This window comes from Mercenaria mercenaria, chromosome 11 (assembly GCF_021730395.1).
Source record: "Mercenaria mercenaria strain notata chromosome 11, MADL_Memer_1, whole genome shotgun sequence".
NCBI classification, from domain to species: Eukaryota; Metazoa; Mollusca; class Bivalvia; order Venerida; family Veneridae; genus Mercenaria; species Mercenaria mercenaria.
Genome location: NC_069371.1, coordinates 81711070 through 81738318, shown reverse-complemented (window position 1 = coordinate 81738318; position 27249 = coordinate 81711070). Strand labels below are relative to the sequence as shown.

The window sequence follows — 27249 nt, the reverse complement described above, 5'->3', positions numbered from 1 at the left end:
GTTGTTATGGAAAAGGCCTTGTTGTATGTACATGGAGATAATGTATGTAATATCATTATTTATTGGTGGTGTCTAAATTTGTAAGCATCCAAGGGAGAGAAATCTTTGTCAAATATTCAATATCATTTCTTGAGTAACTTCCCTTGTGTAGGTTTCCCTTATAGCATTGAGTCCCTGTGTTTTTTTCTGACAAAAGTACAAAACCCATATTGATCAATCAGTTACCTGATTTGGAATTATTATCCCAGTATAGAATATTGTGAGGGGTCAGCATGTGACATCTCTTGTCCATTAGAAATACAGGAAACTTGCAAAAATTGCAATTAACACAAGTATCCTCCATACATATCTTGCAGCAGTTTAAGAATTACAGGCTAAGGTCTGTAACTCTCTCAGATATTTAAAGATGTTTATTTAAACAGGCTAAGGACATTTAACCTTTAGCCTGCTGGTGGCAAGTGATTCTGCCTTTGCGACCAGTGCAGACCAAGATCAGCCTGCACGTCCATGCAATTTGAAAAATGGACCAGTAGGGGTGCGTATCGGTCAAAATGATCGATATTCGATATTTCATATGATATTTTTTAACGGAATTATAACAGAGTACAAGACCATTACAGTAATGCAATATGAACATTATTTCTACTATTGATTTATCACTTTTAAGGTCTATTCTGAGACAAAATCACAGCAGGGATATAAATTAACACTCAGACCCTATTAGCCATCTGGGCTCCTTACAGGCAAATTCTAGGGGTCTAGCCTCAAGTTAGGGGCCAGCTATTATTACGTAACATATATTAACCGTGTTTACGATCTACATACTTAATAATAAGTCTTGTAATTTGCTTCCTGCCAAAATACATCAATTTCTTAAATACAGAACAGTCATCAAACTCGCATTGAAAGAGGAAAGTTGTAATCAACCAGTGCATGACATGTTCTAAACATAGGACACAGTCTCTCAAACACGGACACATTTAATTTAAAGTTTGAATGATTTTTGCAGCATTAGAGGATTTGGGTTGTTTATGGGCATTTTTGATATAGACTGCACGCTCATGGACATCTGAATTCTAGTATTTTATTACATTGTCGAGTTACAGGACTCGCAACCTGTCACAAAATTATTACTTGTACAAAAAGTACAAACCATGTTGCGGCCGGTGTTCCAAGCAGCCACAGTCTGTTAACAGCCCATTTTTCAATAAAAGTCCTCTTTGGCCTTTAGGACTTTTCATAATCCTGATAATATTTCCTTTTGTCGCTGCGACCGTCCGTTCTAAGCTCTTTTAACAGCCTTCAATAAACCGCTACTTTCCAGTGCTGTATTTCTATGGGAGCAGCCATTGTTAGTGACGGAGTAAATAATCCGCATATTCCGATTGGTCGTAGTATATATATCGGTAATTTTAATTGGTTGATTTAAGTGACATCGTGTTTATTAATAAGACAGTCTCGGAAAACCAAGAATATTGACATGAGGAGAATCTTAAGCCATTCGCCGACTGGGCGACTATCTTGGAAAATTGACTCGACCAGCTTTAAATCTGGTCGCACTGGGCGAGTGTTAATATTTAAATTCTTAATGTCAAGTCTGAATATTTAAAGTGTTTTTCTTTAGGAAAGTCATGCAGTCTTATGCATTTGCACCCAACATCGACCTTGTTTGTAAAAAAAATTGTGTGATGAATCATCTGCAACAGATGATGTGGCGTACATTCAATCTTGTGTACTGCGAGATTTGTACCCGTACAAACAACGTTTTTGATGCATAACTTGCAGTCTGCACCTCCAATAGTTTTATTAAAGTACGACAAGTATGTACTTTTTGGTGGCGGCATGCTTATGATGGAGATTTATTCTTAATTTGTTCAGTACGCTTAAAATTTGCAGACGAAAAAAATCACTGCCGCAAAAATTACCTTAAATTACAGGAAGAGTTCTGTTCCGGGTACCGTATACTTACATTTTTCCGATGCTGTTGAACGCTGATTGGCTATCTGTGTGACGTTGTATAAAAACATTTCCGGAGTAAACTAATTACGCTTACTGGAGGAGAACTATTAATGAGGCTATTTACCATGTAGTTAGTTTGTTTTTGATCGATATTTTGATGGATACAGGAACATTCGATCCGATATATATCGAACGAACCCTGAATACTGGTATTCGATACATATCGAGAACCGGTACGCACCCCTATGGACCAGTCCATTTTAGAAATTTAGCAGGGTATTAAAGGGTTAATGATGCATATTTTAGCAGGCTAAGATCTGTAACTCTCAGTCAGGTATACAAAGACAGGGTAGCAGGAATGATACACATTTCTGTTTAAGTTAGACCATTACAGATATTTTGTCATCACTTTAAGCACCCATGATATATAGGTGTAGGTAAAGAATACTCCCATGAAAGTATTCAGTAAACTTCTTTTTATTTCCTGAAAAGCAGTGGCCTATGTAGCTATGTCAGTTGCCTGGAGAGCCTCAATGTAGCTATGTCAGTTACCTGGAAGTGTCTCATTGTAACTATGTCAGTTGCATAGAAGTGTCTCAATGTAACTATGTCAGTTACATAGAAGTGCCTCATTGTAGCTATGTCAGTTACCTAGAAGTGTCTCATTGTAACTATGTCAGTTACATAAAAGTGTCTCAATGTAACTGTGTCAGTTACATAGAAGTGCCTCATTGTAGCTATGTCAGTTACCTGGAAGTGTCTCAATGTAGCTATGTCAGTTACCTGGAAGTGTCTCAATGTAGCTATGTCAGTTACCTGGAAGTGCCTCATTGTAGCTATGTCAGTTACCTGGAAGTGTCTCAATGTAACTATGTCAGTTACCTGGAAGTGCCTCAATGTAGCTATGTCAGTTACCTGGAAGTGCCTCATTGTAGCTATGTCAGTTACCTGGAAATGGCTCATTGTAGCTATGTCAGTTACCTGGAAGTGCCTCAATGTAACTATGTCAGTTACCTGGAAGTGCCTCATTGTAGCTATGTCATTTACCTCGAAGTGTCTCAATGTAACTATGTCAGTTACCTGAAGTGCCTCATTGTAGCTATGTCAGTTACTAGAAGTGCCTCATCGTAGCTATGTCAGGAACCTAGAAGTGCCTCTGAGCTACTCAGTTACTAGAAGTGCTCAATGTAGCTATGTCAGTTACCTAGAAGTGCTCATTGTAGCTACGTCAGTTACCTGAAGTCCCTCAATGTAGCTGTGTCAGTTACCTGGAAGTGCCTCAATGTAGCTATGTCAGTTACCTGGAAGTGCCTCATTGTAGCTGTGTCAGTTACCTGGAAGTGCCTCATTGTAGCTATGTCAGTTGCCTTGAAGCACTCATTGTAGTTGTGTCAGTTGCTCGAAGCGCCTCATTGTAGCTATGTCAGTTGCTCGAAGCGCTCATTGTAGCTGTGTCAGTTACTCGAAGTGCCTCATCGTAGCTATATCAGTTGCTGAAGTGCTCATCGTAGTTGTGTCAGTTACCTGGAAATGGCTCATTGTAGCTATGTCAGTTACCTGGAAGTGCCTCAATGTAACTATGTCAGTTACCTGGAAGTGCCTCATTGTAGCTATGTCATTTACCTCGAAGTGTCTCAATGTAACTATGTCAGTTACCTGAAGTGCCTCATTGTAGCTATGTCAGTTACCTAGAAGTGCCTCATCGTAGCTATGTCAGGAACCTAGAAGTGCCTCATTGTAGCTACGTCAGTTACCTAGAAGTGCCTCAATGTAGCTATGTCAGTTACCTAGAAGTGCCTCATTGTAGCTACGTCAGTTACCTGGAAGTGCCTCAATGTAGCTGTGTCAGTTACCTGGAAGTGCCTCAATGTAGCTATGTCAGTTACCTGGAAGTGCCTCATTGTAGCTGTGTCAGTTACCTGGAAGTGCCTCATTGTAGCTATGTCAGTTGCCTTGAAGCACCTCATTGTAGTTGTGTCAGTTGCCTCGAAGCGCCTCATTGTAGCTATGTCAGTTGCCTCGAAGCGCCTCATTGTAGCTGTGTCAGTTACCTCGAAGTGCCTCATCGTAGCTATATCAGTTGCCTTGAAGTGCCTCATCGTAGTTGTGTCAGTTGCCTTGAAGTGCCTCATCGTAGCTGCTTCAGTTGCCTGGTTTTTGTGCCTCAGTGTAGTTACATCAGTTGCCTCGAAGTGCCTCATTGTAGATATGCCTAAGCAGGCTGCAGCACCAGGGTTATTTCAAGTTAATTTGAGATATGTTAATGATATTATGTTATTGTTACAGTTTGTTTGTCAACATTTAAGTCTGTTATATAGCTATATCACATATCACTCTACACTAGAGTGTTTAGATATTCTAGATCTTGTCATCTAAAATGTTCCTGTCAGGTTTGGCATTGTGTTGAAAGGCAGTTTTAGTATTTAATCCCAGATTGTTTTACTTTCAATCTTGTTTTATATCCCAGTGAACTTTTTATTTCATATAAAACAATTTTTATGTGTTGGTATAATGTATTTTACAGATTTTTGTTTGCTGGAGTACAACTGAACAGTTTTAGTGAAATAAGTGAAGAGCCAGCTTACAAGCCTGTCCATGTTACTGAACAAAATTGGACACAGGATGTGGCACAGTCTGCAGAAGACTGGACTCAGTCAACTCATGCTGAAGAAACACTGTCTGGAGAACTTGGTGCACAGTCTACGCTCTCTTGCATTTGCCTCAATATTTCATCTGAGAGTGCTGACAGCTGCAGTCAAAAACTGCAAAGGTTTGTAAATATTTTTGAAGAAAGTTTTCATGCTATGCATTCTTACACAGTTTTACCTCAACACTATCTCTATATCTTGAAATGTGCTGAAAGGACTTTAGATACACAGAAAAAGCAGTATCTCAAAACTTTTATGAAAATTCAGACAAGTAGTACATTCATAAAAACAGTGAACTTGGAATAGTCATTGTGTATAAGATGTCTTAGTGTATAGGATGACATAGAATCTAAGATGTCTTAGAGCAAGGGTTTATATATTTTTTTCACCATTGCCCTGTAGGACAATTAGCCAGTATAATAAACTTGCCCATAGTGAGCTCTCACTTGACCCAGAGTGTAAGATATCTTAGTATATAAGATGTCATAAAGTGTAAGATATCTTTATGTATAAGATGTCATAGAGTGTAAGATATCTGTATAAGATGTCATAGAGTGTAAGATATCTTTGTGTGTCAGATGTCATAGAGTCTAAGATGTCTTTGTGTGTCAGATGTCATAGAGTCTAAGATATCTGTATAACATGTCACAGAGCAGGGGTGTAAAAAAATTTTTCACACCACTCGCCCTGCAGGACTAGTAGCCAGTAATATCTACTCGCCCTTAGTGAACAGCCACTCGCCCTAATAACACTTTTAATACTGTCACTTTTATGAAAGGAGTATTATGTACAGTAGTATTATTTCCCGAAAAATACTTATTTTGAAAAGTGTCTAAAAAATTTGGACACAATAATCATCGTCCATCCACCCGTGTTGAAAGGGATGAAAAAAAAACGTTAAAGATTATCAGTAATTATTCAGTTGATAAACTAAGTAATTGACCTTGCTTTCATGATCAATTTACACCCCCTCAAAGAGCTAAAAGAAGTGTGTCAGTATCTTGACATCAGAAGTGGAGATCAAAGCGGTATTTTTGCTCGAGATTGTCATGGCATTACGTCATGTTTTCGCGCCATGTGACACATCACTGTCTGATCGTACCGCATCGGTTCTTAAAATTGCTGAGAAATAGAAATCAATAAAAAGTTTCTTCTTTAATTTGTTATCAAAAGCGAATGTGCTATATCCCGTATAAAAGGTAAATGTCTCAAACGATAGTTACTATAGTGGATAATTATCCTACCTCTGTGACCTATTTGCCCTCAAGGAATTTACATTATTGTTTGACAAAAAAAAAACAACTTTTAAATTGTTGGTAAAAAAAATACATGTACAAAGATTCATTTAAAACTTATTAAAAACCGCAATGACGTAACCTATTCTGCCGCACTAACAGAAATCTGTTTGCCAAAAATCGTTTTACTCCATGTATTGTAATTGCTGCCGCTTTTTCATTATTTAAGATTTTTTTTATTCTGTTTTTTGTTCTTTCTGGTCAAAAGTCTGAATTTTATGCCCAGAGCATTCATCATTTATTTACTTTTAGAAAGAAATAAGTAACTAAGATCGCGCTGTTTGAATTTTTACAAATGATTATATGAAAATTCGACCGTTTTTATAGAATTTTGCCTACATTTCTGTCGATATCTTATTAAAATCATTATAGAATTCAGATAGTATTATTTCTCAAGAGGTGTTGAAAACTTGAAGCGAAAATGTTAAAAGATGAATGCACTACGCACGGTTTTTGTGTACGTGTCGATGTAAATTAGATATTTAATACGATAGGTCGCACGTGCTTGTGGAATGGAAAATTACTGGCATGACGTTTTGATATCTTTACGATTCGCGGGTAAATTCCAGTCAATCCAGGCAGCGACTGAACCATCTCAAAGTTTGTTGACGTTTTGGAGTTGTAATTTCTGAATTTTGGTATTTTAGTAAGGACTTAAAAAACCACCCACCCGATCGGTCGAGTATACAGCGAGGTCCACTCGTCCTACTCGGACTTTAACTCGCCAATGCGAGCGGGCGAGTGGAATTTTACACCCCTGCAGAGTGTAAGATGTCTTTGTGTGTCAGATGTCATAGAGTCTAAGATATCTGTATAAGATGTCATAGAGTGTAAGATGTCTTTGTCTATAAGATGTCATAGAGTCTTAAGATATCTGTATAAGATGTCATAGAGTGTAAGATGTCTTTGTCTATAAGATGTCATAGAGTCTAAGATGTCTAAGTGTGTAAGATGGCATAAAGTGTAAGATGTCTTTCTGTATTAGATGTCAAAGACTCTAAGATATCTTAAGTGTATTAACAGTATAAGAATATAAGCTGTTGTAGAGTCTAAGATATCTTAGTGTATAAGATGTTGAAGAGTCTAAGATATCTTAGTGTATAAGATGTTATAGACTCTAAGATATCTTAGCGTATATGATGTCATAGAGTCTAAGATATCTTAGTGTATTAGATGTCATAGAGTCTTAAGATGTCTTTGTGTACAAGATATTATAGAGTCTAAGATGTATAAGTGTATTAGATGTCAAAGAGTGTAAGATGTGCAAGTGTATAAGATGGCATAGAGTCTAAAATGTCTTTGTGTATAAGATGTCATGTCTTAGTGAATGTCATTGAGTCTAAGATGTCATAGTGTGCAAAATGTTTTCATATTATTTATAACTCAGTTTACAACTGCAAAGAACTGACAACAGGTTGAGATATGCTTGTAAGATGATTTATTCCTGACAAATAACTGACAGTAGCTTTTAAAATGAAGTTAATTGACCGATCATGATCACAGTTGGTCTGTGACAGTGTAATTAGTTAAAAAGAACATAAAGTTAATTTTTGTTAATGCATTTTTCATCCATTCTCAACTAGAATGTCATACTAGTCTAATGAATTTATTAAGTTGAACAAAAATACATGATCGTGACTGACAAAACATGAAAATACAAAAATTACCATATTAAAATTAAATTTGTTTTTTAAAGCGGCCAATGTCGGTGGCATGATTTATGAAACAAGAATCATAAAATGCAATGATAACAGATATTGTTAAATGTCCAAAACTAAGTTTGCACAAGATCTTTATGAAATTGCAGGTTTTAGGTTTTGGAAATTAAGTCGGAATTATTTTTTTTGTGGTAAAATGAAACAGGATTGGAAAATTTATAGTGTAATGAAAGGAGCATTTTTTAAAATTTATTTTATATATATAATATATATTATTTTCAGCAACACGAGCATTTTTTAGTATCTACGTGCTTTAGGGGTTGATAGAAGGAGAATAGTTTGGGTATAGGTACAAAACTGTAGTTTCAGCAAAGATGTTTGATGGAAGCACAACAGAAATCAAGACTAAATGATTTAAGGGACATTGCTGTAAAAACATTTTATGTTTTTATGTTAAACCTTATCATGCTGGACACAATTGATTCTGCCTTTGCGACCAGTGCAGTCTGATCATGATCTGCACTGTTCACCATTCAGTCAGTATCTTTTTGGTAAGCACCCCTTTTAACAGTTAATGGTACTGTCCAAATTGAAAGACGGAAAAGTTCATTATAGAAATTTAGCAGGGTAAGGGTTAAGATAACAGCATTGCATGATTCATAGAGATTTAGATCTCAGTGTTGAGGGTTTTTGTTTGAAGAACAAGAGCCTTGTTGTTATTATTATGTCTCCCCCAGGAGACATAATGTTTTTGCCCTGTCTGTCCATACGTCACACTTCATTTCTGAGCAATAACTGGAGAACCATTTGACCTAGAACCTTCAAACTTCATAGGGTTGTAGGGCTGCTGGAGTAGACGACCCCTAATGTTTTTGGGGTCACTCAGTCAAAGGTCAAGGTCACAGGGGCCTGAACATTGAAAACCATTTCTGATCAATAACTAGAGAACCACTTGACCCAGAATGTAGTAACTTCATAGGATGATTGGCCATGAAGAGTAGATGACCCCTATTGATTTTGGGGTCACTCCGTCAAAGGTCAAGGTCACAGGGGCCTGAACATGGAAAACCATTTCCGATCAATAACTAGAGAACCACTTGACCCAGAATGTTGAAACTTCATAGGATGATTGTACATGCAAAGTAGATGACCCCTATCGATTTTGGGGTCACTCCATTAAAGGTCAAGGGCACAGGGGCCTGAACATTGAAAACCATTTCCGGTCAATAACTTGAGAACCACTTGACCCAGAATGTTGAAACTTAATAGGATGATTGAACATGCAGAGTAGATGACCCCTTACGATTTTAGGGCACTCTGTGAAAGGTCAAGGTCACAGGGGCCTGAACATTGAAAACCATTTCCGGTCAGTAACTTGAGAACCACTTGACCCAGAATGATGAAACTTCATAGGATGATTGGTCATGCAGAGTAGATGACCCCTAACGATTTTAGGGTCACTCTGTTAAAGGTCAAGGCCACAGGGGCCTGAACATGGAAAACCATTTCCAATCAATAACTTGAGAACCACTTGACCCAGAATGTTGAAACTTCCTAGGATGATTGTTCATGCAGAGTAAATGACCCCTATTGTTTTTGGGGTCACTCCGTTAAAGGTCAAGGTCACAGAGGCCTGAACATTGATCAGTAACTAGAGAACCACTTGACCCAGAATGTTGAAACTTCATAGGATGATTGAACATGCAGAGTAGATGACCCATATTGATTTTGGGGTCAGTCTATTAAAGGTCAAGGTCACAGGGGCCTGTTCATGTAAAATCATTTTTTGGAAATAACTTGAGAACCACTTGACCTACAATGTTGAAACTTAATAGGATGATTGGACATGCAGAGTAGATGACCCCTATTTATTTTGAGGTCACTTGATCAAAGGTCAAGGTCACAGGAGCCTGAACAGTGACTTGAGAACCACTAGGCCAAGAGTGTTGAAATTTAGCGGGATGACTGGACATGCCAAGTAGATGATCCCTATTGCAGTCAACCATCAGTGTCTCTTTGACTTTCGCTCCTGACCCCTATTGACTTCTTGCCTATAGGACTTTGCATTGGGGGAGACATGGGCTTTTTTTACAAAAGCATTTTCTAGTTGCCAATTATTATACAGAATCAATCTAAAATTCTTAGAAAGTATAGTATAAGAATATGAATGAATTTATGTTGAGTGTTATTGAAATGCAAAGGTGTTAAGGAGAAACAAGATAGAGTTTGTGGTATATCTTTTAACCTTCAGCCTGCTGGCACCAAGTGATTCTGCCTTTGCGACCAGTGCAGACCAAGATCAGCCTGCAGCCTGCAGGCTGATCATGGTCTGCACTATTCGCAATCCAGTCAGTAAATTTTCAGTGAACACCCCTTCTAATAATAAATGATATTGCCCAAATTGAATGATGGACCAGTCCATTTTAGAAATTTAGCAGGCTAAGGGTTAATGTCAGAAAAAAAAAATCCGTTTTAAAAGGACATAGCTGTGAAAGACTGAATCATTCTGTATTTGATATGCATGCTGTTTGTATGTACCAAGTTCCATACATTCATTATTTACATGCTAGATACATATGGGAGGGGTTTGATGTTTTTGGGAATATCTTGTAAAGAAGTTGTACTTTACAGACTTGATATTTCTATTATCTACACAAATTTTGAAGTGGTATTTGACAGAGGTTGTGGTTGCCAGGAAGAACATTAATGTTGTGGAAATAGAAAAGATCATCATTTATCTGTACCTTGAGTACTAATTTTACTAAGACCGCCTCAGTGACCTAGTAGTAGAGCAACCACTTCGGGTGTGGGAGGTTGTAGGTTCGATCCCCGGCAGCGTCATACCAAAGATGAAAAAAATTGTACTAGTAGCTTTCTCGCTAGGTGCTCAGCATTAAGAGGATAGAGCCAGGACTGGTCGGCCCAGTGTCAGTATAATGTGACCGGGTGGGGTATCATGTCGTGTGTCTATTGCTTGATACTCCAGTGAGGCAGCACTATAAAGTTAGGCATTGTGCTCACTGCTACAAGTAGACACTGTTGTTTATACGACTGAAAAATTGTTGAAAAAGACATTAAACCCGAACACAACAAACACTTATTTTAATTAGTGTTTTGGGATGTGAGAGAGAGAGTATAGCTTTTTGGCACCTATATTGCGTTTGTCTGCTGCACTGTAAAAAAACTTCAATATTGTAAACAGGAAACTGATTTCTGAGTAATTCACAAACAATTTTATTTGACAACTTTGATGTTTTGCATTATCTGATCTAAGTGCATTCTTCTATAGATGGTTTCCAGGAATATGTAAGTTTGTTGTAGAATTTCTAAAAAACCAGTCCCAACATGCTTAGAATAGCATCCAGCGTATAAATAAAATTGAACATAGAGAATAAGCTAAAAAAGTGAAAATGTTTTCAATGCATTTTTGAAATATAGAATTTTCAAGATGAATATAACGTTGATGAATTACAGTGGAGCAATATATTGAAAGGATTGTTAATAATTATCAAAGAATAGACTTTCCTGGGAAAAAAGTTACAGGTTTCTATGGTAATTTTCAAATTGCATTAAATTTTGAGTACTTGCCATATTGAAAAAAGTGAGTGATAGAAGAGCCAAGATAATTCTGTATTATATTGTTGCAGACTACAAAGTGTGTTTTTTAAGTAGAAATATTTGACTTGAACATCATAAATCTTTGTCAGTTATTTGTCACTATGAAGTCTAGGTCAGGTGGAAGAGTCACTCAGCCCAGGCGAAATGAAGGTCATATGACCATGGACTACCATGGTCTACCGTGGTAGTTCATGGTCATATGACCATGGTCGACCAGGTTTTGTTAAATGGCACCACGGTTTTTGATAGTCAATAATCACCATGGTCGACTGTGGTTGACCATGGTTGTAGACCACAGTCAACGACCATGGTCGAACGTGGTGATTATTGACTATAAAAAAACTGTGGTGCCATTTAACAAAACATGGTCGACCATGGTCAAAACGTGGTTGACCATGGTCATGACCATGAACTACCATGGTAGTCCATATACACAGGGATCAGTCTTGACAGATACCTGACGGACAACTAGCAAACACAAAAGCTTAAATGCTCATGGTGAGAACCAGTCCTCACATGAGGTTAAAAATGGACAGAAATAAAATCAAGTATATAATTCTGACTTCTAAAATTTAATTCCTTTTTCATTTATTGATGTATCGACTTGCAATTTTTTTTTTACATTTTAAAGAAGTATGCAATATGGAGGGAAGCACCTCTCAGATTGTTGATATCTTGTTCGATGATATCATAATTTATAATGGAACATTGTCGGTGGCTAAATTTTGATAAAAGAAACTGACTGTTCCATAAAATCATATTGGAGAAAATTTCAAAATTCTGAGAGACCGTTTCTTCGGTAGTAGTTACTTATGTAAATATACTAAAAATTTGGGTATATTATGTGAAAAAATTACTTTGTAACGAGAAACCAAAATACACTATTTCGATATATCTTAAAATCAGTATATTTGAAACAATGTTTTGCACTTTACAAATTATATGGTTTGTTTAAAATATATCAAAATTTTTCACCAACACAGATAAGTAATTAAATGTATAAATATAAATTTGAAAGGGTCGTGAAAATACATGACAATTTCAGTCTATATCTTTTTTTGCAAGTCAGTCATTTATTTGTCATAAAATTGCTAAGATGACAACAAATTATAGTCAGACTATGAAAGTTTACCTTTGAATCTGTCTATAAATGCAGGAAAGCTATCCTATATCTAGGAAAACTTTTGGAGCCAAAATGCAGTCAGGCATCTTTGGTGCATTGTAAAACTTGATAATTGTGAAAATTACTAACATGACCATGGTAGTCCATGGTCAACCGTGGTTGAAAAAAGTTGACCACGGTAGACCATGGTCAACTGTTGATTGTCTTTTCTGACAATGGTTGACCATGGCCAATCTTATATCACCATGGTTGACCATGGCTGACCATGGTCCTGACCATGTTTTCACTATGGTATTTGATGGTTTGACCACGTTAGTTCATGGTCAACCATAAAAAACCGTGATGACCATGGTCAACCATGGTCAACATTTCATCTGGTTGAGGTGCCTGAGGTCAAAAATTAGGCCTTGATGAGGTTAACAAAATAACATGCAAAGGGCACAACTAAGGTTACTAGGTCCAAGGTCAATGTCACACTTAGAGATTAAAATATCAAATTCTTTTTTATCTCCTAACCACTGGAAGAATATTCATAAAGCTGTCATCGTTTGGTCACTAGGTCAAGCTTTTGATGGGCAGAGGTCTTGATCACAAAAGTTTTCTTTCCCAGTTTCAAAAATGGCATCCAGGAGGTATTAATTTCGTTAAGTTATCTAGTTTAAAATAGATATTTTTTTTGCAAATTGAGTTCTGGATATCAGTTCAGAAGAGGGCACTTCTGGCTTTTGGGGGAAATCTTATTCTTTGATGTTGGTGCACAATGTATTTTTTGAGATACATCTGTTTTTAAACTTCAGAATCTGAGATTAATCCAACATCATTTGATTTCTTAAAATTTGAATGAAATAATCGTATGGAGCAAAAATAGTTTGTGTTCAGCCTAAAAGCATGTTTCTTCTGTCCTGGCAAATAATTGCAAAGGGGGGATAATTTATAGCTGCAACAGAGAAAAAAATAAATTCCCACCAATTGTTTTTGAACTGATTGAAATGATTGCCGTCTTTCACAATGTAGCATTATTTGACATTGCAGAGTATCAGATGAGTCAATATGCATAGTTGCAACAGTGCTGTCACATGGACACATAACAGAAAAATTCACAAACTGAATGATTCCAGGATATTCCCCGCCTTTATTTGCTGCGGAAATGCTTCCATGTTTTTTTGTTGTGTTATGGAAACAAACATTGCATGATTCATGCAGTTCAAGATATCAATGGAAGAGCCACTGTTATCTCGTTGACTCCCACGTTGCTTCTTTCAATATTAATACCATACAAATCAAAATTTTATGTTTTCTCTTGCTTTGAAATTTTAGAAGAAGAAATAAAATGAATTTATTGTTCCTATAATTGAAATGCAGCTTTTCTGGTTAGAAACAATCTAGACTTTATTGTAATTCTTTATCTTTGAATACTGGCTCATTTAGTTTATACTAATTGATTTTAGCTCGATTGTGATGAAAGCTTCCTGGAAAAACCAGTACTGGTGTCATATGAGAAGGCGTGGTCATGACCCCAGTGGGGCTCGAGCCCACGACCCCTGGGTTGAGCAGCCGACACCTTAACCACTAGACCGCCGCTCCCCTTTAAAACAAGAAATATCTGTATAAAAGATGGATTGCAACTTGAAGTTTGAAAATAAGTTATGTATAAAGTTTGTAAGTAAACTTTTTTTGAAGGTCTGTTATTAAGAAAGGTATCCGTAAAGAAATGAAAAAGTTACGACCAAAGTTGGAAAATTTGAAAGTGTTTGAAGGTTAAAGTGGAATGTCTATACATCAATGTGAAGGACTTGGGACTTGGGAGTCATGTGGGCGAGTTTCAAAGAGATCCATTAAGAAATGAATGAGTTACAAGCAAGATTAAACTTAATGAAAAAAAGAAAATGTGCCCACAGATCATGCAAAAATACCGGTAAAAAGATAATACTTTTAAATGACATGTGATTTGTAATGCAAGAAAGGCATGGTCATGTAACTGAAACATGTGATACATGCAATTAACCAAACATGGGACACCTACTCATCCAATTAGCAAGGCTGTTGCATAAACTAAAAATACCTATGATACATTATCAAGCAATCTGATTTGGCATCTTAGTGGGGTGGCAAGGGACACAACTCTAATAGGCAGACTTCAGGAAAGTTGGAAAAAATGGTAGGACACTGGTCCAGCAATTCCTAAAAATCTGCCATGCCGAAAAACAATTTGCTGGACCGAAGAAAATGTCAGTGTACCGCCGATGTTGCTTTTCTCCATCATATACAAGTCAGGGGAGAATTTTAGTCCATTTCTCGTTAAATATTTGGTCAACCCTCTTATTTTCGTACATTTGTTTCCTTTCACTACGACTGTTGGGCGTTAATTTACGTTTCTTTCCCGGTTCTGCCCCGGCGTAATTATGTTAGTGACGCCATTTTGATATGTTGTCCGAGATGTTGCGGTTCTCTGGGTACGATAAATGCCGGTCAGTTGGACCGCATCCGGATTAAGAAACAAGCGGACCGCATTAAAATTTTCTGGTCATGTCCGTCGAACCGACGACTTTCCGGAAGTCTTCTAATAGGCTGAAGCATTCTGTATTTTGATATGCAGCCTGAGGTCTGTACATTTATCGTTCACATACTAGATGTGGGTGGGGTTTGATACTGTTGTAGGGAATATCCAGTAAGAGATTTGAACTTAACACTCTGGCTGGATGTTTCTTTTATCTACATAAATTTCGAAGTGGTAATATGACAGAGGTAATTGTGATCAAAAAGAACAATGACTCTTGGAGATAATGAGATCAATATTAGACCCCCAGATACAATGCATATGGGTTATATTGGATATAATGCATGTCTGTCCGTTGGTCTTCCCATTCATTGTGCCTGCTCCATATTGTCTTAAACGCAGGGAAGATTTTCATAAAGCTGGCATTAGTTGTTATTCTCGTCCAGACCACGGGCAGAGCCTACAACCCAGTTTGCTTGGTCCAAAGTAGAAGCGACACTTCATAGTCAATGGTTAAATTGCTTAACTTCATGTCTGCTCCATATTGTTTAAACTACTAAAAGATTTTCTTTTAACTAGCATCAGTTGTTTACCTCACCAAGATGACCTGTAGAGCGCATAACCTGGGAAACTAGGTACAAGGTCAAGGTTATCCATGTATGATTAAGGTCAAACAGCTTACCTTCATGTATGCTCCATTATCTTCTTAACTACTGGAAAGGTTTTTAAAAACTCTAATCATTTGTTAGCCTCATTAAGACAACATGCAGAGCACACAATCTAGGTCACTAGGTCAAAGTTCAAGGTCACACTTGAGGTCCACAGTAAAGTAGCATAACTTCATGTCCATTCTGCATTGTCAAAACTGCTGGGAAGATTTTCATAAGGCTTACATTATACGGACGACATGGAGAGGGCACAACCAGGGTAACTAGGTCCAAGGTTAAGGTCACACCTAGAGGTTAAAGGTCAAATAGCTTAAATTTTGTGTCTAAACCACTGGAATGAATTTCATAAAATTAACATCAATTGTTAGCTTCATTCAGATGACATGCACACATCTCTGATCATTATAGGTCAAAGGTCAAAGTCACACCTAGCAGTCAAGAGATCAAATAGCTTACATGTGTGTCTGCTCCATATCTTTTTAAGCATTGGTGTACAGTATGGGTCACTAGTTCCAAGGTCATGGGTCACTAGGTCCAAGGTCAAGGTCATGCCTTGATCACATTGTACTTACCTTGTATTAAAGCTGTGTCAGGGGGTATTTATCACCTGAATTGATAGCTCTAGTTTAGCTTTCTTTGTATTTTGAGTTGAAGTGCTGTGTGATGGGAGAGATTCATATTAACTTGAAGTCTAAAAGAGAGTATAGCTTTTTGGCACCTACATATTGCATTTTTCTGTTGCACTGTAAAAAAACTTCAATATTGTAAACAGGAAACTGATTTCTGAGTAATTCACAAACAATTTTATTTGACAACTTTGATGTTTTGCATTATCTGATCTAAGTGCATTCTTCTATAGATGGTTTCCAGGAATATGTAAGTTTATTGTAGAATTTCTAAACAACCTGTCCCAGCATGCTTAGAATAGTATCCAGTGAACAGAGAGAATTATTAAGTAAAAGATTGAAAATATTTTTCAATATGAATTGTGTTGATGAATTGCACTGGAGCAACAGATTGAAAGGCCTGTTAATGCATATTGGGACAAAAACTTTCTTGAGAAAAATAATTACAGGTTGCTATGGTAATGTTTAAAGTGCGTTAAATTTTGAGTATTTGCCACATTGAAAAAAGTGAGAGACAGAAGAGCCAAGATAATTCTGTATTATATTGTTGCAGACTACCTGATGTATTTTCAAATTTGTTTGAAAAAGAGACATACTTCAGGAATGGTCCTAGAGACATGTCAGGAATGGTCCTAGAGACATACTTCAGGAATGGTCCTAATTTCAGGTTCTTGATTGCCAGAATGGCCCTTTGTAATTCTTGTGAAAAAAACACAACACCTTTTCAGGCTTCTCATTCCCAACCAAATGCCAGGTCTGTTATATCCATTTTTAGCTCACCTGAGCATGAAGTGCTCAAAAGTGAGCTTTTGTGATCGCCCTGTGTCCGTCGTCCTTCGTCCCTCCGTCGTCAACAATTTGACTGTTAACACTCTAGAGGTCACAATTTCGGCCTAATCTTAATGAAACTTGGTCAGAATGTTACTCTCAATTAAATCTTGGATGAGTTCGATATTGGGTCATCTGGGATCAAAAACAACGTCACAAGGTCAAATCAAAGGAAAAGCTTGTTAACACTCTAGAGGTCACAATTTTGGCCCAATCTTAATGAAACTTGGTCAGAATGTTACCCTCAACAAAGTCTTGGACGAATTCGATATTGGGCCTGGGGTCAAAAACTAGGTCACCAGGTCAAATCAAAGGAAAAGCTTGTTAACACTGTAGAGGCCACATTTATGACTATATCTTCATGAAACCTGGTCAGAATGTTAATCTTGATGATCTCATGGTCCAGTTTGAATCTGGGTTATGTAGGGTCAAAAACTAGGTCACCAGGTCAAATCAAAGGAAAAGCTAGTTTACACTGTAGAGGCCACGAGTATGATCATTTCTTAATGAAACTAAGTCAGAATGTTAATCTTGATGATCTATAGTTCATGTTCAAATCTAGGTCAGGTGGGGTAAAAAAACTAGGTCACTAGGACAAATCAAAGGAAAACCTTGTTAACACTCTAGAGGCCACATTTATGACTGTATCTTCATGAAACTTGGTCAGAATGTTCATCCTGATGATCTTTAGGTCAAGTTGGAATCTGGGTCATGCGGGGTCAAAATGTATGTCACCGGGTCAAATCAAAGGAAAAGCTTGTTAACAATCTAGAGGCTACATTTACGACTGTATCTTCATGAAACTTAGTCAGAATGTTAATCATGATGATCTTTAGGTCAAGTTCGAATCTGGGTCATATGGGGTCAAAAACTAGATCACCAGGTTCAATCAAAGGAATAGCTTGTTAACACTGTAGAGGCCACATTTAAGACTATATCTTTATGAGACCTGGTCAGAATGTTAATCTTGATGATCTCAAGGTCCAGTTTGAATCTGGGTCATGTAGGGTAAAAAACTAGGTCACCAGTTCAAATCAGTGGGAAAGCTAGTTTACACTGTAGAGGCCACATGTATGACCATATCTTAATCACACAGTATAAACGACTGTATTTCCCCTCTTCCTCTTGCGAGTGATCAAAACAATAAACTGACATCTAAACGTTGAAAAACAGCATTTTAAAGTGACTGATTTGCTTTAAAGGTATATATATTTACATTTTATTAGAACCTGAACATGACTTGTTTCTGTATATAATGTGCTAGTCTGATGACAGGTAGAATTATAGCAAAAAAACTTGATTGATCACTGATTTTGTCGAGAAATTATACATTGTCAGCGTCAAAAGTACTTATTTTCTTGCTTGAAGAATGACCTATATGTAAATTCCACTGTTTCATGGATAAAGAAACAAAACTAGTTTGGTAAAATGAAATAAAACCATTGATAAATACTCGAATTTGTTTATAACCGTAAAGGAAAGAAAATTCAATGCTATTTCCTGACTGTATGCATGCTTGCTTAATTTCTGTACAAGTGCTTGTGAGTTTGGTATAAAGACTGTATGCCTGTTTTTGAGTGCTTTCTTTAAAAAATATCGGCGTTTCCTATGCTCCTGTAGTATTTCTTCATATTTAGAACCCGCAAACAATGTTTGAAGGAGGGTGGTATAAAGCAGTCACCATGCGGTCTGTCTGTTCGATCTGTTTGTATATGTGTCCTCATATATTTAGTCGTGCAATTTCTTCAATGCTATTGCACCTACCTTTCTCAAAGTTTTCGTACAAACATCGGCCATATGTAGTTAATGTCCATCTTATTACTTTCCTTTTTCTTTTTAAAGTTACACTTAAAGGTGAAACATGGTCTGTGTTTCGTATCAGTGCCATAACGTCTTTATGCATTAAGGGATTTTGAAATAACTTGACACAAATGTTCACCATCATGAGACCGTAATGCGACAATGTGTCTCATACAAGACTATATTTTCTAGAATTTCAAACCAACTTATATATAATCGGAACTGCAATTAATAACATGCGAGAATATGAACAGTAAATGGGGTGAAGCGGCGCAAGATTAAATCTACTAATCCTTTGTGGATCGCTTTCTTGCCAGCGTCGCACAGTAATCAGCTTTATTTTAGTTTTGTCTTTGTATTTGCCATAAACACATGAACTTTAACATGAATCTTGTCTTATTTTACTTAAAATACATTCTGCGAATGAAATAAGTCCCCATTTTACAAGCAGAAGTGCCATTAGAGGAAAAAATGAGGGTCTATTACCTCACCTGAGCAAGAAGTGCTCTAGAAGAGCTTTTGTGACTATCCTGTGTCCGTCGTCTGTCGTTGTCGGGTATTTTGCCCGATATCTGGAGTAATGGTGTTATTTACCTTTGTACAAGAATAAGGGTAGCATTAATAACCCTGACAATTACAGGGGCATAACTATATTAAGCTGTTTTGGAAAGTTGTTCACATCTTTATAAAACACTAGGTTAAACACTTTTGAGGTCAATAACATATTGTGTGAAGAACAGGCTGGATTTAGAAAACATTATAGCCCTGTTGATCATATATTTTCTTTAAAATTGTTAATAGATATGTATTTTGTCAATAATAAACAAGAGGACCATGATGGTCCTGAATCGCTCACCTGTTCCCACATGACCCAGTTTTGAGTACGATGTTGTTTTTTCTATTATTTGACATAGTGACCTAGTTTTTGAGCTCATGTGACGCAGTTTTGAACTTGACCTAGATATCATCAAGATAAAAATTCTGACCAATTTTCTTGAAGATCCATTGAAAAATATGGCCTCTAGAGAGGTCAGAAGGTTTTTTCTTTTATTTGACCTATTGACCTAGTTTTTGAAGATATGTGACCTAGATATCATAAAGGTGAATATTCTTACTTAATTTCATGAAGATCTCATGAAAAATATGGCCTCCAGAGAGGTCACAAGGTTTTTTTATTATTTGACTTACTGACCTAGTTTTTGATGGCACGTGACCCAGTTGCAAACTTGATCTAGATATCATCAAGGTGGAAATTCTGACCAATTTTCATGAAGATCCATTCAAAAGAATGGCCTCTAGAGAGGTCACAAAGTTTTTCTATTTTTAGACCTACTGACCTAGTTTTTGATCGCAGTTGACCCAGTTTCAAACTTGACCTAGATATCATCAAGATGAACATTTAGACCAATTTTCATACAGATCCCATGAAAAAAATGGCCTCTAGAGAGATCACAAGGTTTTTTCATTATTTGACCTACTGACCTAGTTTTTGACCGCACATGACCCAGTTACAAACCTGACCTAGATATCATCATGCTGAACATTCTCACCAATTTTCATGAAGATCCATTGAGAAATATGGCCTCTAGAGACATCACAAGGTTTTTCTATTTTTAGACCTACTGACCTAGTTTTTGATCGCAGTTGACCCAGTTTCGAACTTGACCTAGATATCATCAAGATGAACATTCTGACCAATTTTCATGAAGATCTCTTGAAAAATATGGCCTCTAGAGAGGTCACAAGGTTTTTCTATTTTTAGACCTACTGACCTAGTTATTGACCACACGTGACCCAGTTTCAAACTTGACCTAGATATCATCAAGGTGAACATTCTGACCAGTTTTCATAAAGATCCCATGAAAAATATGGCCTCTAGAGAGGTCACAAAGTTTTTTTATTTTAAGACCTACTGACCTAGTTTTGACTGCACGTGACCCAGATATCATCAAGGAGAACATTCTGACCAATTTTCATGAAGATCCATTGAAAAATATGACCTCTAGAGAGGTCACAAGGTTTTTCTATTTTTAGACCTACTGACCTAGTTTTTGACCCCACGTGACCCAGTTTCAAATTTAACCTAGATATCAACAAGGTGAACATTCTGACCAATTTTCATGAAGATCTCATGAAAAATATGGCCTCTAGAGAGGTCACAAGGTTTTTCTATTTTTAAATCTACTGACCTAGTTTTTGACCCCACGTGACCCAGTTTCGAACTTGACCTAGATATCATCAAGATGAACATTCTGACCAATTTTCATGAAGATCCATTAAGAAATATGGCCTCTAGAGAGGTCACAAGGTTTTTCTATTTTTAGACCTACTGACCTAGTTTTTGACGGCACGTGACCCAGTTTCGAACTTGACCTAGATATCATCAAGGTGAACATTCTGACCAATTTTCATGAAGCCCGCCCGCTTAGCTCAGTAGGTAAGAGCGTTGGTCTACGGATCGCGGGGTCGCGAGTTCGATCCTCGGGCGGGGCGTATGTTCTCCGTGACTATTTGATAAACGACATTGTGTCTGAAATCATTAGTCCTCCACCTCTGATAATTCATGTGGGGAAGTTGGCAGTTACTTGCGGAGAACAGGTTTGTACTGGTACAGAACCCAGGAACACTGGTTAGGTTAACTGCCCGCCGTTACATGACTGAAATACTGTTGAAAAACGGCGTTAAACCCAAAACAAACAAACAAACAAACAAGCAATTTTCATGAAGATCTCATGAAAAATATGGCCTCTAGAGAGGTCACAAGGTTTTTCTATTTTTAGATCTACTGACCTAGTTTTTGACCGCACGTGACCCAGTTTCGAACTTGACCTAAATATCATCAAGATGAACATTCTGACCAATTTTCAGAAAGATCCCATGAAAAATGTGACCTCTAGAGTGGTCACAAGCAAAAGTTTACGCACGGACGCACGCACGCACGGACGACGGACGCTGCGCGATCACAAAAGCTCACCTTGTCACTTTGTGACAGGTGAGCTAAAAACTGAACTGTGCTTTTGTGGATTAACCAAATTTCCCTCAACTCAGTCAATCGTATTGCTCTGTGGCGAAAGATTCTAAGTTAAAATATTGATGGTAAATGTTTTAAAATTATTCTCAACATGTATGATAAAGCGAAGTCTTGTGTAAAATCAAACAATACTCTGTCTGATTTTTTTTGTGATACAGTAGTTAGACAAGGTGAAAATCTCTTTCCTATTCTATTTTCTTTATTCTGGAATGATTAATATCTTTTTGTCTAGTAAATTTCATGGTCTTCAGTTATTTTCTGATAATGCTAGTCATATATTAAGTGATAACGATTTTGAAGTTTTCTTCTTCAAGTTATATTTTTTTTTTTGCTATTATATGCTGATGACACAGTCACTTAGCAGAGACCCCTAATGACCTCCAGTCAGCTCTTAATGCTATGTCAGAGTATTGCACCTCATAGGGACTAAAGTTGTCATATTTTGGAAAATAAAGAGAGGTATACGTAATGCTTAAGTATTTCAATTTGAGAGTGGTAATATTTAGAAATTGTTGACTACTTCTCATACCTAGGTATTCAATTTTCATTCAATGGCAAGTTTCGGTAGAACTGAGGCTCATTTAGTTGATCAAGCACGCAAAGCTATGTTTGCAGTTATTAGTAAATTCAGGAAGTTGTTTTTAAATATTATTTGCAGTTGCACCTTTTCGATATCATGGTTACTCCTATTGTCTTGTACGGCTCAGAGGTATGGGGGAGGGGTTGAAAATTTAGATATTGTTGATATATTTCAGTTGAAATATATAAAACTTATTTTAAATTTGAAGCAGAGTACCCTAATAACATGTTGTATGGTGATCTTAGTATTTTACCACTTTCGAGTCGTATTAAATGTAGAGTGTTAACTTTTGGAGTAAGTTAATAAACTCCAGGAAAATAAAATTTGTAATATTTGTACAGAACTTCTCTCACTGTCTCACAGACGAAACAAGAAATTTAAACTGGTTATGTTATTTTAAAGACATTCTTGATTCTCTTGGTATATCTAATTAGTCGTTAGATCAGAAGATTCGCTCTTGTAACTCCTTCAAAAATGTTGTTAACACTTGAATTAAAATCAGTTTATACAAAACTGGAACTATTCAGTTAATAACCCAAGCAATGTTTAAATTATAGAATGTATAAACACGAATTTGTATTTGTAAAATATTTCAAGCTTTTACCTTTTGACCTTAGCATTTCACTTTGTAAATTCAGATGCATGAATCATGTTGCCAACTGAAAAAGGTAGATTTGAAAACAATACAGGAGAACAAAGTACTTGTCATTTGTGTAACAGTAACATATTTAGAGATGAATATCCTTTTTATTACAAAGATATATTTCAATGTTGATAACAAATGTAATATATTTTTTCTATCAATATATATTCATCTATATATTTAATATATAGATGAATATTATTTTAAATATCCGATACTCTCAAATTTTCTGACCTTATGAACAATTACAATAAGAATACTTTGTTAAAACTGGCTGTTTCCTGTAAGAAAATTATGTCTGCTTTTAGATAAATAGTTAGTTTTCGTCCTCCACATCATCAGTTACTTCTCAACGAGGTTTTAACATGTCAATCTGATTTTGTTACTATTACTTGTTATTGTTACAATTGTTGTCAGAGGCCCTTATGAGCATTGACTTGATTAATAAATTGTAAACTGTAAAAAGCAATGAAACGACCAAATCTGCAAGGACATATTCTGGCGTTGTGTGCGTTATCACTATCAAATGCAAACTATTTTTAACATGAGAAATAGCGGTAAATCTTGACAGTCAGTAAACATGACGGCTGTATTTGTAACGATAACATGTTTATTTTATTATGAGAAACGGGGTTAAACCATTAGGCCATTCAGCTATTTTGTGCTGCTTTTGAATCTTGTTGACTGATTCACCATTAAGTTAACTCTGAATTACTAATAAGGACTTAATCGACTTTTACCGATAATATATTCGTTATCTTTTCTATTTATACGTCATCCGCGGATACTGCGGGTGAAATAGTTTTGTTTGTTGTTTTTTAAATCAGAGGATCATTTTCCTGCAGACGGACAGACAGACGGGGGGTCAACCTATAGTCCTCTCCTGTCTTATCTCACTGATATTTTGAAATCGTAAGGTAACATTACTTCGTGTGATTTCCATTAGGAATCGACGATTAATTTTTTGCAAGACATGGTAGGGACCTTGTGTATACATTCAGTTTCTAATTCGTATTTCATGATAGTATATGTGTGTAAAGCCAACTCTGAACACTTGCATGTAAACGATGCTGAAACATTCAATTAATTATTTAATTAGTAGGATACGGAGTCACAGACACGAATCCAACCACCCCCAATGGATTAGTATAAGTATCGCATGGGGATGGGGGTGTTGGGTTCGACATTTAATGACATTATAAACATGACGACTGATCAGAAGAAACAATTTTGTATGCATACTTTTTATTTCATTTACGCATTTTAAGGACATAAATCGCCTTTTGTATCGCAAGATGGAATACAGTATCACTCGCAAATACGAATTCAGATCAAATATCAAAATTGGCAAGCCGGCATACAGTAAATGTTTTTTCACCGACTAGAGAAAAATTAATTTCATTCAAAAAAAGCAACAGAAACAAAACATTTTATTTACTTACATACTTTATGGAGTATGCATACTTATTACAGAAAACATGATGGATAATTGGATTACAAATCAATCTGGCGTGATATTCATCAATTTCGTGACTTGGTCGAGAGAATTTTCATGCAATGAGTGTGATCAGTCAACATTTTTTAAACATTACCTGTCAGTTGCATTTATTATATCATCATATTCACATATTATGTTAGACTTATCGTTTAAACTTAAATACACATTACAGTGTAAAGTCAAATAATGATTTTAATGACGATTCTTACCTTTTCGTGTCATTTTATTGTTTTGATCACTCGCAAGAGGAAGCGGGGGATACAGTCGTTTATAGGGTGTGTTAATGAAACTAAGCCAGAATGTTAATCTTGATGATCTATAGTTTGTGTTCAAATCTAGGTCAGGTGGGTTAAAAAACTAGGTCACTAGGTCAAATCAAAGAAAAAACTTGTTAACACTCTAGAGGCCACATTTAAGACTGTATCTTCATGGAACTTGGTCAAAATGTTAATCCTGATGATCTTTAGGTCAAGTTGGAATCTGGGTCATGCGGGGTCAAAATCTAGGTCACCGGGTCAGATCAAAGGAAAAGCTTGTTAACAGTCTAGAGGCTACATTTACGACTGTATCTTCATGAAACTTAGTCAGAATGTTAATCATGATTATCTTTAGGTCAAATTCGAATCTGGGTAATGTGGGGTAAGAACTAGGTCACCGGGTCAAATCAAAGGAAAAGCTAGTTAACACTTCAGAGGCCACATTTATGATCATATCTTAATGAAACTTGGTCAGAATGTTAATCTTGATGATCTTTAGGTCAATAGGTCAGTTGAGCAATACAGGGCCTTCATGGCCCTCTTGTTTGAAAACAGGTTTTTATGCCCCCGAAGGGAGGCATATAGTTTTTTAACCGTCTGTCGGTCCGTCGGTCTGTCGGTCTGTCGGTCTGTCAGTCTGTCCGCAATTTTCGTGTCCGGTCCATATCTTTGTCATCGATGGATGGATTTTCAAATAACTTGGCATGAATGTGTACCACAGTAAGACGACATGTCGCGCGCAAGACCCAGGTCCGTAGCTCAAAGGTCAAGGTCAAACTTAGACATTAAAGGATACTGCATTGATGGGCGTGTCCGGTCCATATCTTTGTCTTCCATGGATGGATTTTCAAATAACTTGGCATGAATGTGTACCACAGTAAGACGACATGTCGCGCGCAAGACCCACGTCCGTAGCTCAAAGGTCAAGGTCACACTTAGACGTTAAAGGATAGTGCATTGATGGGCGTGTCCGGTCCATATCTTTGTCATCCATGGATGGATTTTCAAATAACTTGGCATGAATGTGTACCACAGTAAGACGACGTGTCATGCGCAAGACCCAGGTCCGTAGCTCAAAGGTCAAGGTCACACTTAGACGTTAAAGGTCATTTTTCATGATAGTGCATTGATGGGCGTGTCCGGTCCATATCTTTGTCATTCATGCATGGATTTTAAAATAACTACGCATGAATGTGTGACACAGTAGACGACGTGTCGCGCGCAAGACCCAGTTCCGTAGGTCAAAGGTCCTAAACTCTAACATCGGCCATAACTATTCATTCAAAGTGCCATCGGGGGCATGTGTCATCCTATGGAGACAGCTCTTGTTTTGTTATTGTTGTTAGTCCCCTACTGGTTGAAAACCAGTTTTGGGGACTATAGGAATGCACTTTTCCGTCATTCCGTCCGTCCGTCCGTCCGCAATTTCGTGTCCAGTCTATAACTCTGTCATCCATGAAGGGATTTTAATATTACTTGGCACAAATGTTCCCCATGATGAGACGACGTGTCATGCGCAAAACCCGGACCCCTAGCTCAAAGGTCAAGGTCACAATTGGAGGTCAAAGGTCAACAGGGCTTTTTTCCTGTCCGGTCCACAACTCTCCCATCCTTGAAGGGATTTTAGTATTACTTGGCACAAATGTTCCCCATGATGAGATGATGTGTCATGTGCAAATCCCGGACCCCTAGCTCAAAGGTCAAGGTCACAATTGGAGGTCAAAGGTCAACAGGGCTTTTTTCCTGTCCGGTCCATAACTCTCCCATCCATGAAGAGATTTTAATATTACTTGGCACAAATGTTCCCCATGAGGAGACGACGTGTCATGCGCAAAACCTGGACCCCTAGTTTAAAAGGGTTCAAGGTCAAAATTTGGGAGGTTAAAGGTCAACAAGGCTTTTTCCTGTCCGGTCCATAACTCTCCCATCTATGAAGGGATTTTAATATTACTTGGCAGAAATGTACCTCATAATAAGACGATGTGTCATGCACAACTTTCAGACCCCTAGCTCAAAGGTCAAGGTCACACTAAACAGTCAAATGTTAACATAGCATGAACAGGGTCTGTTTCATGTCCGGTCCATAACTCTGACATTCATTAAGGGATTTTAATATCACTTAGCAAAAGTGTTCCCCATGATAAAACGACGTGTCATGCGCAAATCCCGGACCCCTAGCTCAAAGGTCAAGGTCACAATTGGGGGTCAAAGGTCAACAGAGTTTTTTTCCTGTCCCGTCCATAACTGTGCCATCCATGAAGGGATTTTAATATTACTTGGCACAAATGTTTCCCATGATGAGACGACGTGTCATGCGCAACACCCAGTACCCTAGCTTAAAGGTCAAGGTCACACTTTGAGATCAAAGGTCAAGGGGATTTTTTTCCTGTCCAGTCTATAACTTTGTCATGCAAAGCAGGATTTAGATATCAGTTGGCACAAATATTCCCCTGGATGAGACAACATGTCATGCGCAAGAACCAGGTCCCTAGGTCTAAGGTCAAGGTCATATTTAGAGGT

At 37.2% G+C, this 27249-nt stretch overlaps 1 protein-coding gene across 1 annotated transcript in view; it reads left to right on the top strand.

Annotated features, from left to right (window-relative positions):
• The window catches only part of LOC123531250 (polycystin-1-like), a 243770-nt gene that overhangs the window by 5104 nt on the left and 211417 nt on the right, over positions 1-27249 (top strand). Inside the window, exon 3 of the mRNA XM_053518239.1 lies at positions 4484-4729. Coding sequence (XP_053374214.1) covers positions 4484-4729 — 246 coding nt within the window. The remainder of the gene's footprint in view (positions 1-4483; positions 4730-27249) is intronic.